Source organism: Lates calcarifer, linkage group LG12, assembly GCF_001640805.2.
Source record: "Lates calcarifer isolate ASB-BC8 linkage group LG12, TLL_Latcal_v3, whole genome shotgun sequence".
NCBI classification, from domain to species: Eukaryota; Metazoa; Chordata; class Actinopteri; family Centropomidae; genus Lates; species Lates calcarifer.
In genome coordinates this window covers 5,551,133-5,564,186 of record NC_066844.1, presented here as the reverse complement: position 1 = coordinate 5,564,186, position 13,054 = coordinate 5,551,133, and the positions used below count along the sequence as shown (strand labels likewise).

Sequence of the window (13,054 nt, the reverse complement as noted above, 5' to 3'; positions counted from 1 at the left end):
TTTTCTATCCCTGAGTATTACTATGACATGACGGAGGTCTCACTATCCTGCAGAATGTAGCCTAATGTTCAGTCAGCTGTGAAGAGGACTAATGTGAGCTTTCTCTTACATTCAGCTCCCCTTGGAAGAAGCAGCCACATGAGGAAACTGAGCAGCTGAGTGGGTGCGTAAATCAAACTGCTGAAATGACAGGAAAGCAATTCAGTTCAACTTTGCCATTGCCTTTGCCAAACAGGTGCCTTACCCACATTTAATACATTCGGTTAAAAAAAATATTATTCAGGTTTGACAAGATAACTACACAAATACATAGTGAAACAAAGCCATTAATGTGAAGGCAACTTTCAGTACCAACACCATCCATCAGGAATGTCCAAATAATTTCCATGATCCCAATCCAGATTCTTTAATACTGAGGATCTGCCAATACCTACAGTAGCTGAACCCTATATGTAGTTTTAGTTTTTGCCCCAGTGTATAATACAGGCTGCACATGCACTATATAGTTTCCTGCGGTGCTTTGTGTAATATCCATGGAAACTGTGTCAGTCAAAGTGTCAGTCTAAGGCAGGAAAGTCTAGACAACTTTTTTTTCCCCCAGCTTGAATAAAAAGTCAACTTCTAAGGTTCAAAAAGAATCCTTAACAATCACCAGCACTTTTTCACCTGCAAAACATCTCTTAAATGGATGGAAATCAATTGGTTTTAACCACTATGTTGATACTGGTTGTTGTCACACACCGCAAGTGTGTATTAATCCATAGAAAATTATGCTTTATCCATTTGTTTTGCTGTGCAGTTCACTCATGCACAAAACAGATCAGGTTTTCAGAACTTATATCTGTTTTAAAAAAAAAACAACAAAAAAAAGGCAAAAAAAAAAAAAAAAAACAGCTTCATCTGAACCAGTCTGAATCCTGTCAGTTCGGGACTTCCCCTTCATCCAGATATGACAACAGAATAATATAATACAGCACCTTGGCAAGCCCCAGTCAAAATCAGCATCAGCAACACTGTAATTTTTTGTCATCAACAACCTTGACTGAGTCAAGAGTTTAGTTTTAGTTCATGACGAAAGCTCGAAAAGAGAGATTCCCAGACTGCCAATCTACTTATTACACACTTAAAGTGCACAGCTCTCCAGGCTGTTTTCCTCCTACTCCTGTTCCCTATTACCATCACTTCCCCATGCTGCTCTCTAAGTTTGATTAAGTACAATCCAATGGGGGTGTTTTAGCACAAACTCGATCCATGGCCGAGGGCTGACTTTACTCTGCCGCATCAGAGCCAAACATTTTGCACTAGCATTCCTTTTCCCTATTCCCACTTCATATTCATCACTTTCATTACTGTCTGGATATGGAGGATTGCAATCTAGTGAGAGGGATAAATGGGTTTCTTGGCCTGTTGGGCTTGGCCACCCATTGTCCTGGGACAATCAGCATGGGGGATACAAGATTACATGATTCACAACACTATTCTCCACAGGAAAAAAACAAACAAACAACACAAACAAAAACAGCAGGATTTGCACAACTTTTTATGAGAGATGTCTCCAGAGCAATATTCTTTGAAATCTGCTATTATCAACCATAGTTTCTTTTTTTTTCTTTTGGCTACAAAGAGAAGATCTGACCTTAACACCATGTTGTTGTACCAAATATTTTCATAAACTGATGAAACACGTTGCTTTCAAATGGCACGAGCACAGAATTATTACTGCTAAATGCTACATTAAGAACTGTTAAATATTAAGTTGACCCATTAGACAGAATAGCTGATGAGACGGAAACAATGTCATTAATAGTGTGTTTTATGCTCTAAATTATGCGGAGTGAATGTAAATATATTGGTATCAACAGCAACAGTAAAGCTAATTGTTAGTCGTTTAACAGATAAGCAGGGTAGATTTGTGTAGCAGACTTGTATGAGTCAGTAGAAATATTTTTTTGTTCAGGGAGGGACGTCTGTTCACATGTGACTTGGACCACTTGATTTTCTGAAGAATATGGGGGTGACATCTAATGTGCTGTAAATGGCTACAGTTGACAGTGACCTACCCTCCGACCACATGATCTAGGGAATGAAAAAAGCAAGAAGGCCAGTGCTACTGTTTGTATAGCTATGGTGTACAAATAAACCTCAAATAATAGCATGCACTAGATTAACTAGAATGAATCAAATTCCATGATTGAGAAATTATGGGTAGCATAGTGTCTAAGGGTCACTGTCCGTCGTTACAGACAACTGGACATTTGTCAGATAAACCATATGAGGACTGAATTACTCAATAATTAATTAAAAAATAAAACTCTTTCCAGATGTGCTAAATTAAGGGAGACAGAACTGCTAAGATGCTAAGGCAACCCTCTTAAGCTGTTCTTCCTCTCAGGCTCTGAATAGGCACGTTTTAGGACTAGAGCTGGATGATATAGCACACATGACATTAAGTGATAGGGATAGTCACCATATCACCAGTCAACCTAATTTTGCCATGTGTTTTAGAAAACTACTAGAACACAGTCATCTAGTCACTGTCTTGCCTTTGTTCTACAAAATGACATGGTGAGCTATAATGCTAAAGCAACAGCAATTTGATACATTTTAGGTTCCAGTTCATGAGACTGCAAACATCTGCATGAGGTAAAACTTAAAAGTGATGCAGCAGATAGTTTCTATATCTTCACCTCACAGTGGTACGTGAAAGGTAACGTTTTATATAACATTTCTATCAAAGCAACAAACTGTAAGACTTCAACTAGCTGATAGTTATGAGAACATAAACAGCACAAGAGTTTGCTCCCTCACCTGGCATTGTACTAAAGCAAAGACATGGCCAGAAGGGTTGACAAACAGCTGCTGCACATTTCACTGAAAAAGCATTCCTAAGCTAAAAGGCAACCATCTTTAGGAAACAAGTGAAGAATTATGCCTTCAGTATACTTTAAGTTACTGAATAATGGGGCAGAAGAAAAGAAAAAATAGCAGATAACTTTGTGCAATGAGTGCTAAGCTTTGCAAAGACAATTACAGCAGGGGAAGGTTAAGTACCAGTGTCGAGTAAAGGTAAACAGCTTGAAAATGTATGCTTTTATGCCTCAAAAGATCACAGTCAGAAGAGGAGAGAGTGATACCACAACCCCACGTTATAAACAGTACTTTCTTACTGCAGGTTAATTCCTCCAAGCACTACAACCAACAGTGAGGAGTCATTTCAGCTGACTGAAAAGAATTTTATTCTACTTTCCTGAGAGCACTGTACTGCTATAAAGAGTTACCAGGTGAAAGGCAAAAGCCACAATCACTTCCAGAGTTAAATTAACTCTGACAGTTTTATTAGGGAAGAATAAATTAAATCATCTTTGCTTTATACAAAAATTCTGAATCAAAGAGCGGGCAGCAAAAAGTTAAGTGTAATCACTCCAGAAGATGAAGCAACCTCCCAGTACTGAGCTTGATCTTGAAAAACAGTGAGGTAAAACAATCATATCTAAAGAAGGCTATGATCCATATGGAACAGTAGTTTCTATCACTGTATAATTCATATCACGTGTTCAGGAGATTAATTCTCTGAACTTGCATGACAAGTTCTGCAGCGGATCAGAGGTTTGCTGATAAATGTTATCATAAATGACAGATGTTAAAGGATGAACGCAGAGACTTGCCCTATCATAGACTGACTCCGTCTGTGAAACTTCACTAAGACCTGCTACTGTGACTGTAGATTGATGTCTTCATGATTTTTTTTTTTTTTTTTTGGTGATAGAAAATGTAGGGACGCTGTCCCGAAGAATGAAAGTCTCCCTGTGGCTTGTATGTAGGAAGTCAGCGTGCATAAAAGGAAATAATCTGTTGTCATAAGATGCGTAACCCACACAATCCTCCCTTACTCCCATCTGCACAGCTTCAGCCCATCCAGAGTGACGTCAATGTGCAGATTAGAGCTTTTTTCTTTCCTTTCCCATCTCTTCTCTTTTTTCATGCCTAATCTGGACTTTTCATGAAACCTTTGCGATGCTGCATTCACTGCCTTGAAGATGGCTTTGGACAGCTCTAGACATACGAAACGGAAGAATTAAACTGAAAAGGCAGCGATTTGGGATATTTACATTTACTACACACTGAGATATATGGACGTTTAAAAAGGGGCTTTAAACTCAGAGTAGTAATCTAGCCTTTTAGATTAAATGATTGTTTATCTTTAAGAATGGATGAAAGTAACTGTCAAGAGTTAATATAGAAAAGATACAAGGCTTACATACATTAATATTACAAGCAATTAAAGGAGATGTTCAATAAAATCTCCCCACATAATTCTATATAAATGGAGAGGTACATTAATACTCACTAAAGAGACATATTTTGACCGAATATTCATCAACTGTTATGTCCAGTTAGTTTGCCTGATCTTACAACAGTCTTTTACCCCTTTCCAGTAAGCAGACAAAATACATTATCTCTGATCTTATCTCAGATTTGATATATTTCACTGCTAATGCAAGTCATGCTGACCCATAACCTTGATGTACTGTACATACGGTATGCTAAAACAGAAAAACTCAAGGGCAGACAGTGTTTTATCTTTTCAAACTGAGGTCAAAATGATGTTGAATAATTCCATTCCTTCAAAAATGCTCACCGCTTGCAAAAAGAAAGCAAATTTCAATAAGAATGTTGGTATATGAAAAATCATCTTTGCAGATCAGTGTTACTCCTGGAAGCTTAAGCCCCCCTGATGAACCATGAATGCAGAGATAAGTGTCATGTATAGTATACAAGGCACTTCTCAAAGTCTTTAATAAGGAGGCTAATGTTAGGACACAGTGGCAGAGCAATTGTTATTACTCAGCAGCCATGTTTGAACACGATAAGCAAAATCGCATAATCCACATTAGGATGTAGGAAACAGTGAAGGGAGAATACAGTAAAACTGCTGATAAAGCCTGTCAAGAAATCCCTGCTTATGCTGGCTGCTAATTTCAGAAGAATAATGTTATGATATTAAAATGATATATCCATGAAACGGCTCTGGTAAGGAAACATATGACACTATTTGACAACACTCTATTGCTCACTGCAGATCACAGACAGGAATGGTATACTTTCTCTCAGTAGCCCGTCTGGGGAGACCTTTCTGAGCAAAGCTTCTCTGCTCTTTTCTCTATCTCTGCAAACCACCAGCTGCTGAGGGAATCAGAGTTGCTTCAAACTCCCACGCAAGCCAAAGACATCAGCGAGCCAGCCTACATCTGCGTGTGAAGGACTTCAGGGGCAGAAAGGAAAGTTACTGTGCTGTTTGAACTTCCTTGTCCCAAGCCTTCACTTGTCTCTGCTAATCACTTACTTGATCATTTGGAGCATCACTGCTTGAGAACGTAAATGTATTTTAATCATAGGCAAAACAAAGTTTAATTCTCAGAACATTTTCCATGATTCTTCCTCTTAACAAGAGGTGGCAAGCTGCGGTGGCAGTGGGGGAGGATAGACTTGTCATGATGGTTACAGATTCTGTTGCATCTTGTGCATTGTGGGAGATATACACCCTGCAGTCGACCCCTAGGGCCTGAGGCTACCAGGCAACAAGTCATTTTACATGCAAACCCCATAGCTGAAGATACTAGCTGTTAATAAAACATGTTAATGGCTTTCTGGTGACTGGTTCACTGCAAACACCACACTTAAGCTCATCCAAAATGTAAAAAAGATGATTTTGTTTCACACATTTACCAGGAAAGCAGATAGCTGGCATGTGTGCTAATGCTCAGAATTGTTACATAATAGCATAACAAGTTTATACAGTCCCTCTATGAAACAGCACAATGTGATTTTCACACAAAAAAAAATTCACCGCTAGGACTTCTACCAACACAACAGTGTAGGTGAATAGAATGTTTTGTGCTCGAATATTTTTATAATCATATTAAGAAATCAGACCTGGCTGTGAACAGATTTTTGTATTTTTCTCTACACATGGTAGAGAAACAATGTGAATTGTAGCTAAGATGGACAAAATACCATTCATTTCCACTGAGCTGAGATTTTAACAGAAGTCTTAGTGACAAAGTTTTCAAAATCTGACCAGACAAACCAGAACTATCTCAATGACTAAGTTTGAGTTCTGATAATGTGTCCTTATGTTTCTTTCTCTGGAACCTCTTGGTTTCTGTCAAATGTATGTCAAACATTTTCTGAACAGTGCGTATCAAAAAATTCAAAGTTATCCAATGATTTGCAATTTGCTAACGTGCCTTAACTCAATCATGACATCAGCTGTGAGTAGTAGTTGCTAGCAGAGTATGTAAGTCACATGTGTGTTTGGATGTCAGGTGGTAAAAACATTGTTACATTTCCAAGAGGGTAGTGGTGATACAACATATTCATGTCTCCCTTGTTGTCTCCTCCTGATCTAAGGTGAAGGATAGTCTGGCTAAAGCCAACACTCCTACAGCTCCATATTGTTTTGTGCTCCCTAAGCCACACCCACCTCTGTGCAATCCAATGAAATTGAATTCATTTAATTAAATCCCTCTTGTAAATATGTCTCTTCCTTATGTTCTGTTTCACTCAGAAATATGTCACATTACAGAAGCTAAAACGCTACTCTTGATTCTGTAATTTTTTTTCTTTTCACAGAGGCTATTAGATGCCACCTTTGCATAATATTGCTCCCCCTAATTTGGTCAACGTCCTCTAAATGAGTGCAAGAGGTCAACCAGAGATGTAAATCAGTTTTGCGTTGCATGTCATCAGATCCAAGGGAGCTACACTTGTGTTTTGTGATTAAGTTGCCAACTGAAAGCAATTAATGCTATATTTTAATACAAATTGCAAAAATCTCATTGTGTGGAATAGCAGTCCCACTGTCGCATCAGAGATATCAGTTGAATACATAATAGAGTTTTAAGACAAATGGGGTTCTATCAGCCACAAAGGATAGTGTGATTTTAAATGGTAAATCTATCTCAATAGTCCTGCACTGTATATTGAGCCCTGATTGTTCTAGGTGAACCAAAAATAGGCTATAAATGAGTCATGTGCAATAAATCAGTAAATAAATCAAACGGCTGTATTGTAGTTTTATAGTGATCGTCACTGTAAGTATTCTCCTGCCAACAGGAGCACGTACTATAAGCTGGTCCCTAAAGAAGAGTGCATGTATACATTTATTTTAACAGTTACAATGACTGACCAAACAAACTACAGCAAAACAAAACAATGAAGACAGCTCCTAATCTGTGCATAATCATATTATATAACAGCTGAAAGCTGCAGTGCTGATGCAAATCCTGGTGATTGTTAGATAGTGGCATAACCACAAACTATTTTCCAGCCAATGTCACTTCTCACTTCCTGTGAGTGAAGACTAGCCATCAGTAGCAGACAACACACAGTGTACCGGAAACCATCAGATCTAACAGAGATCCAGTGCCTGTTAAATCTGTCAGTACTGTTATGATCCACAATCTACAAGCCAGCTTACAATACAATGCAGGTGGTGGGAGGCAAGACATTTTCTCATACACTTTATTCAGCAGGTGAAGAGGGGTTTAAAATAATATATGATATGAAACACTGTTTTCAACCTGTGTCTGATTAAAGCATACAGCAAGTCTCTAGCAGGCATGCCATGTTGTGTCAGGTTTAGTTGAGTGCCACCCTTTAATTTTACAGCCAACCACCTGTAGCTGTATATCATTGATATATTTCTATACTTAGCCTTTGTCTGCATTTCTAACTGCAATAACTCTAACAGCTGCAGCAGCGTGTTGGACAGTGTTGTATAAGTCTGTTTTCCATAATGCTCAGTATCCCTTTGACCTTTGACCTGGTGAACATGAGTCCATGAAGGTTGATTATTTTACTCCTTATCCTTGTAATAGTCCTACCAGATTCTACTGGTATCAAATCACCAGAGCCTGTCTGTCCCATTTCATGATCTACATAAAATCAGAGCACCTTGTACCTTTACCGCATTGCTCTTTGAACCCGTATGCAGCTGTTCAGACCTGAACCTAAAGCAGTTCCCCCCTGTCATTTGCATTTACCCTCAGACATGCAGGAATTGCACAAAAAATATTTTATTCTATTCACTGCAATAACTGTTTGCACTGGAGAGCAAATTGTCAGGTTACGTGAGAGTAAGCAAAAGGGGTATATTACTCATGTAGCTTTCAAGAAAAGCATCATTCTCAGTGATAATTGTGGAGAAGGACATGTCTAATATCACTGTGTAAGACACTTCATCCACAGCTTGCTCTAAAAAAACAAAAAAGAAATGTGATGCAGCATTAGAGATACTCTGATTTCTATTAGTGAGGACTGATATTAGAAAATTATCCAAGCTAGAGTTGTGGAAAAACTAAGCCAACTGCTCCTGCCAGAGAAGAAAAAGCTTCAAAAAGCTGCAATTTAAATTTTTTTTTAATAATTTCAATTTAACTTCTGAACACTCTTATCTATAGTTCTTAATCTCTTAAAGAAATCTCTGTGAAGCTCTGTGAAGCAAGTCTGTTCTTCCCTAAATAGAACTGTAATACACAGTAAAACAACTGTGTGCAAAGTATTATTAGAAAGTTTTTTTTCCTGGAGGTAGTGGAGGTGAAGCCTGTAAGGACTAAAGAACATTCCATGAAGCTACATTACACAGCACTAATGTAAATACACACACCCCTCTTGCGCAAAATCACAAGTGGGACTGCAGAGAAAAGCAGCTCATCCCTTCTAACTGAAACCCAGAAGGAGAACACTGTTTGCACAATTAAATTCTAGGATGTCTCATATTAATTTCTCCCCAACAAGAAGTCATAAATCAACAGTGAACTGTAAACTATCTCTTGAACAGCAGCAAGTAGTTGCAAGTGAGCAATTGTGATCATTTAGTTGGGATGAAGTTGGACCAATAGATCATCTGCCCCACATTTTTTGTATACTTCAGTTTCAAGACACACAGTCACTACAGTTGTCAACCATAAGTGTCATGCGTTCATTTTAATTACATCATCCTTCATGTCTTCTGTACTTTCTTTTTGTATTTCTTTGTCTCTGCTTTTCAAGTAGTCACCTTTCTCTGCAATTTACTATGAAACTGTGAGTGTGTGATGGTGGTAGTATAGCTTAGAAGAGAATAGCAAACATTAAGTCACATCCACAGTGGATTGATATTGGTTTGCTAAATTGTTAATGTGCACTTATATGTTTTATGTTGTTGCTGGGGTGCAAAGATTATGAAAGTGGAAGATGTAGTTATGTGATATTGGCATTAACCATTAGGCAACTGGGGCACCTTGTGGTGTACACACAGTATAAAGCTACAGCCAGTAGACTGTAGACTTATCTTCTCAAAAGACTCTTTCCAAAGGGAACTAATGTCCACTAAATAACATATCTTGTTTGTTTAATCTGTAAAAATCCAAAGTCAGTTGAGGTGATGTGCCAGACTATTTCTTGGTTGCCTAAATCTTGTTGTCACCACAAAGTTGCCTGACAACCAGCAATGAACTCAGGAAGTCAGTACTCCCAGCCTAGGTAAAAAAATATGAAGTAGTCCTTTCCAGTTCAGGAGCCTCTGCAGCTCAGCTCTCCTAGATTGGATTTGATTCCTATATGTATGTTTGACCTGCAGGGTAAGCACTCTAGTGAGATCAATCCTCATGGTGTGTCTGCACTGATGCTGCAAAAGTCAATCACATGTGACAAGTGCATTGCAGGTTGAAGACACAGCTACATGTTGTGAACATGGACATACAACTGTGGCAGCAATTTAGGAAAAGATACAGGTACAATTCCTTAGCACACATTTGTGTTGGGCAAACACCAATTTATGCAAAGTTACTCCAGGAGAGGCACTAAGCACACAGTCACTGAATATGTAGCTTGTTCTTGAAACACTGCTGCTGTGACATGCTTAATAGCCAAACATAAATCCTGAACCACTGAATTTCACTTAGCTGAGGCTAGCTTGTAAGCACAGATGCAATAAGCAGGGAGCTGTGCTGAAGTTTCTAAAAGGGGAACACATCTGGCAGACAGCGATGGCGCATGGGCTGCAAGTTAACTGAGAGGAGAAAAAGAGTTTCACTCTAAAATGAGATACTGTGCATCATGTTTCAAAAAATTGCTGACAAGAAAGAAGAAACTGTTGGGGAAAATAAAAATGTATGACATTTCAAGATAGAGATGAGAGTGGAGTCGCTGACCACAGGCCCTCTCTTTGAGAAACAAAATCTATCTTAAGACACTTGTGCACACATTGGAATAGAAAAACCCAAAAAAAAAAAAAAAAAAACCTAAAAAAACACACACACACACATACACACAACCACATAGGGAAATTGTATACTGGCATGAATCGAGTGTGATATCCAGAAGACAGCAGACATCAGTTTATATAAAGAAAACCGCCTGGGGAAAAAAAAACAGACAATAAAGGTGACATTCTAAAGTCTATCACAGCATAAATCTATTTTGGTTTAAACAGTAGTGGCAACAGAAGCCAGCAAGAACCGTGCAGTCCGAGCATAAGTCACTACAATTCAAATCCTGCCAACTGATTTGTTAAATTCTACCTTTCACTACTTGTTTACAGGGTGATCAATGTTAACTAAAGATCTCACAGTCACTCAACTGTAATATGTAATGAAACCAGAGTAATCTAAGCTATTGTGAACATTTCAGATGAGCATGACTGCATTACAGAGGCAGACCTTTACATAGTGCAAGGCCAGTGTGCAGCTCAGCATCATCGGAGCAGGCTGACCCAGAGGCATTTTATAACTTAACCTTATGTTAAGCCCAACTGACATAATGATTTCCTATATGGGTCAGCGAAGGTCAAAAACACTTCAAAACAACAAAATCCTCAGCTAACAGACAAGGGTTAACAGGTTAGTTTGTAAAGCGTGCTACTCTGATGTTGTAGCCAGGAGTGAACTCTCATCTGAAGTCTTTCAAACACCAGTGTTACCAGTGCAGTGCAGTATGAGCCTAACTCCTGCAGAATGAGAAGCAGCTGTGTACAGACTCTTTCTACATTTCTCAGAAATGGAATCAAGTGCTTGCAATGCAGTAATGCAAGCTCTTAATGATGTATGACACCATGTGGAGAACAAAATGCCCCTGCTATATGCCATAGGGACCATTATGTGAGGACAAGCAATATCGTAACAGCAAGGGAATATGCTGAAATTACTGCTGCCAGGTCCTTATCTGTTACAAATATTTGAATAATTGTGGCTTTCCCTAAATTGCAGCACAAAATCTCCCGGTCCCATCTGCACCGCCCCCCCCCCCCCCCCAAAAAAAAGAAAGAAAAGACAATCACAGAGGACAGCCTAATAATTCTTAAGAATATATATTTGGTTCAAATCCAGAAACCGCCTTCATGAAAAATGATCAATGTTGCTGTGTTTTCATCCTGTAACATCTTAACACGTCAACGCAGGATAGAGAGAAAACACGCGACACTGATGCCACCGCTGTGCAGAGCAGAGCGTGCTGAAGGCAGAAATCTGCATAAAAAAACGCACTTTAATGTTTTTCAAGGCAACAACTTTAATATCTGTTGAGCTCGGGCGCTATCTGATGTGCAGTGGAGGGGGTGGGGGAATCTACGATGACCAGGGGACGCCGAGGAGCAGTGCGCTTTCAGCATGGTTTAGTTGTGTGTGGTGCTCAGAAGTAGGTGCTGTCATGCATGCTGGTCGTGATAGTCGATGCAGATGAATGAAGACTTAACACATAACTAGGCCTCCTGCTACCCCTCTTTCTTGCATTTCCTTTGAGCACACCGACATCACGTATTGTGCAGCCTGTACTGAATCCGACCATTATTCACTGATTTCTCTGCTCTTCCACGACTTGGTTAGCATAGGGGGGGAAAGTTGGCATGAGGCAAGCATGGCACCGAACGCCTCCATCCGGCTGTCCTGTTAATGGCTACTTAGTATTACACTGTCACATATGAAATCACTCAACTCATTGACAGTTCGGCTATTGTTAGACCCCAGATCGGAGGACTACGAGAGGTTTCCGTCACTGCGTGAAAATGATAGGACAGGGTCAGACTTACCGACGGCTAAATCCAGTAGATCTGCGCACAAGAGCAAGCACAATGAGAAGACGGTCATCTTTCCCTTATTTTGCAATAAATCCCAAACTCCATCTGCGTTTACATGCTCTCCGGGTTTCGGCTGTGTAATCCCCACCATTCCAGAGGTATGCGATTGAAAGGTGCCCCCAAACTATTCATGATGCAGCTCAAGTCTAAGTGGAGAAATCGGAGAAGTTGACAATGAATACAGCATTCAGAGCGGCGAAAATCGAGCATCAGATCAAAAAAAAAAAATGACTCAACTGGCTGCGATAAGAGAACAAGCCGAATGTTTTGTTGTTTTTTTTTCCTTCCTCCTTCCAGTTTAAACAATAGGGAGCTGCACTGAGCCGCGGAGCAGAGACAGGCTCTGGAAAAAACGGAGAGGTTTGGATGAAAATGTGTTCCTCAGTCACTGCTCTCGCTCTCTCTCTCTCCCTCCCTCCCTATCTCTCTCTCTCTCTCCCTTTCCCTCTCTCCCTCCCGCCCCCCAGACAGACGCACAGTCATTCCTGATCAGCCGCTCTTTTATTTCACACAATTTTCCTTAATCCTACCCTGGATTCAGACCCCTCTAATTCTGTCCATTAAGCCGATTTATCTGTTGGATTTTTTTCTTGTAAAAACATTTTTTTTTTTTTTTTTTTTTTTTTTTAAAGATCCTTATGCTCCTTATGCTACATAGCCTATATTGCATCTAGATGTATCCATAAAGTAGGTGACGGAGCATGTCCAGTTTATCACACAATCAATTATTTAATCATCAGAACTGATTGAATGTTTTGCTTCTCTGACCTCATTCTTTGCAGCAAACGACAAAAAGGGAAACTCTATATTCTGCAGATGCAAAGGGGCCTCAACTCAGTTTACTTTTGCTTTAATACTTTAGATTAAATCACTGGTCATAGTGTCATAGTTACATATTGTATTGTTGTGCACTAATCCTCCTCAAAGTCCAGGGAAAAT

General features: G+C 39.4%; 1 protein-coding gene across 4 annotated transcripts in view; it reads right to left on the bottom strand.

The window, feature by feature from the left end:
• igsf21a (immunoglobin superfamily, member 21a) overlaps nt 1-13,054 on the bottom strand; it is a 163,637-nt gene that overhangs the window by 142,463 nt on the left and 8,120 nt on the right. Inside the window, exons 1-2 of one of the 4 annotated variants that reach the window (XM_018679457.2) lie at nt 12,353-12,589; nt 12,068-12,261 (exon numbers count right to left, since the gene is read on the bottom strand). In XM_018679457.2, the coding sequence (XP_018534973.1) occupies nt 12,068-12,206 (139 nt within the window). In that variant the 5' untranslated portion in view covers nt 12,207-12,261; nt 12,353-12,589. Of the gene's footprint in view, nt 1-12,067; nt 12,592-13,054 lie in introns of those variants that run through there. The other 3 variants (XM_018679466.2, XM_018679485.2, XM_018679477.2) reach the window with 3 other exon arrangements.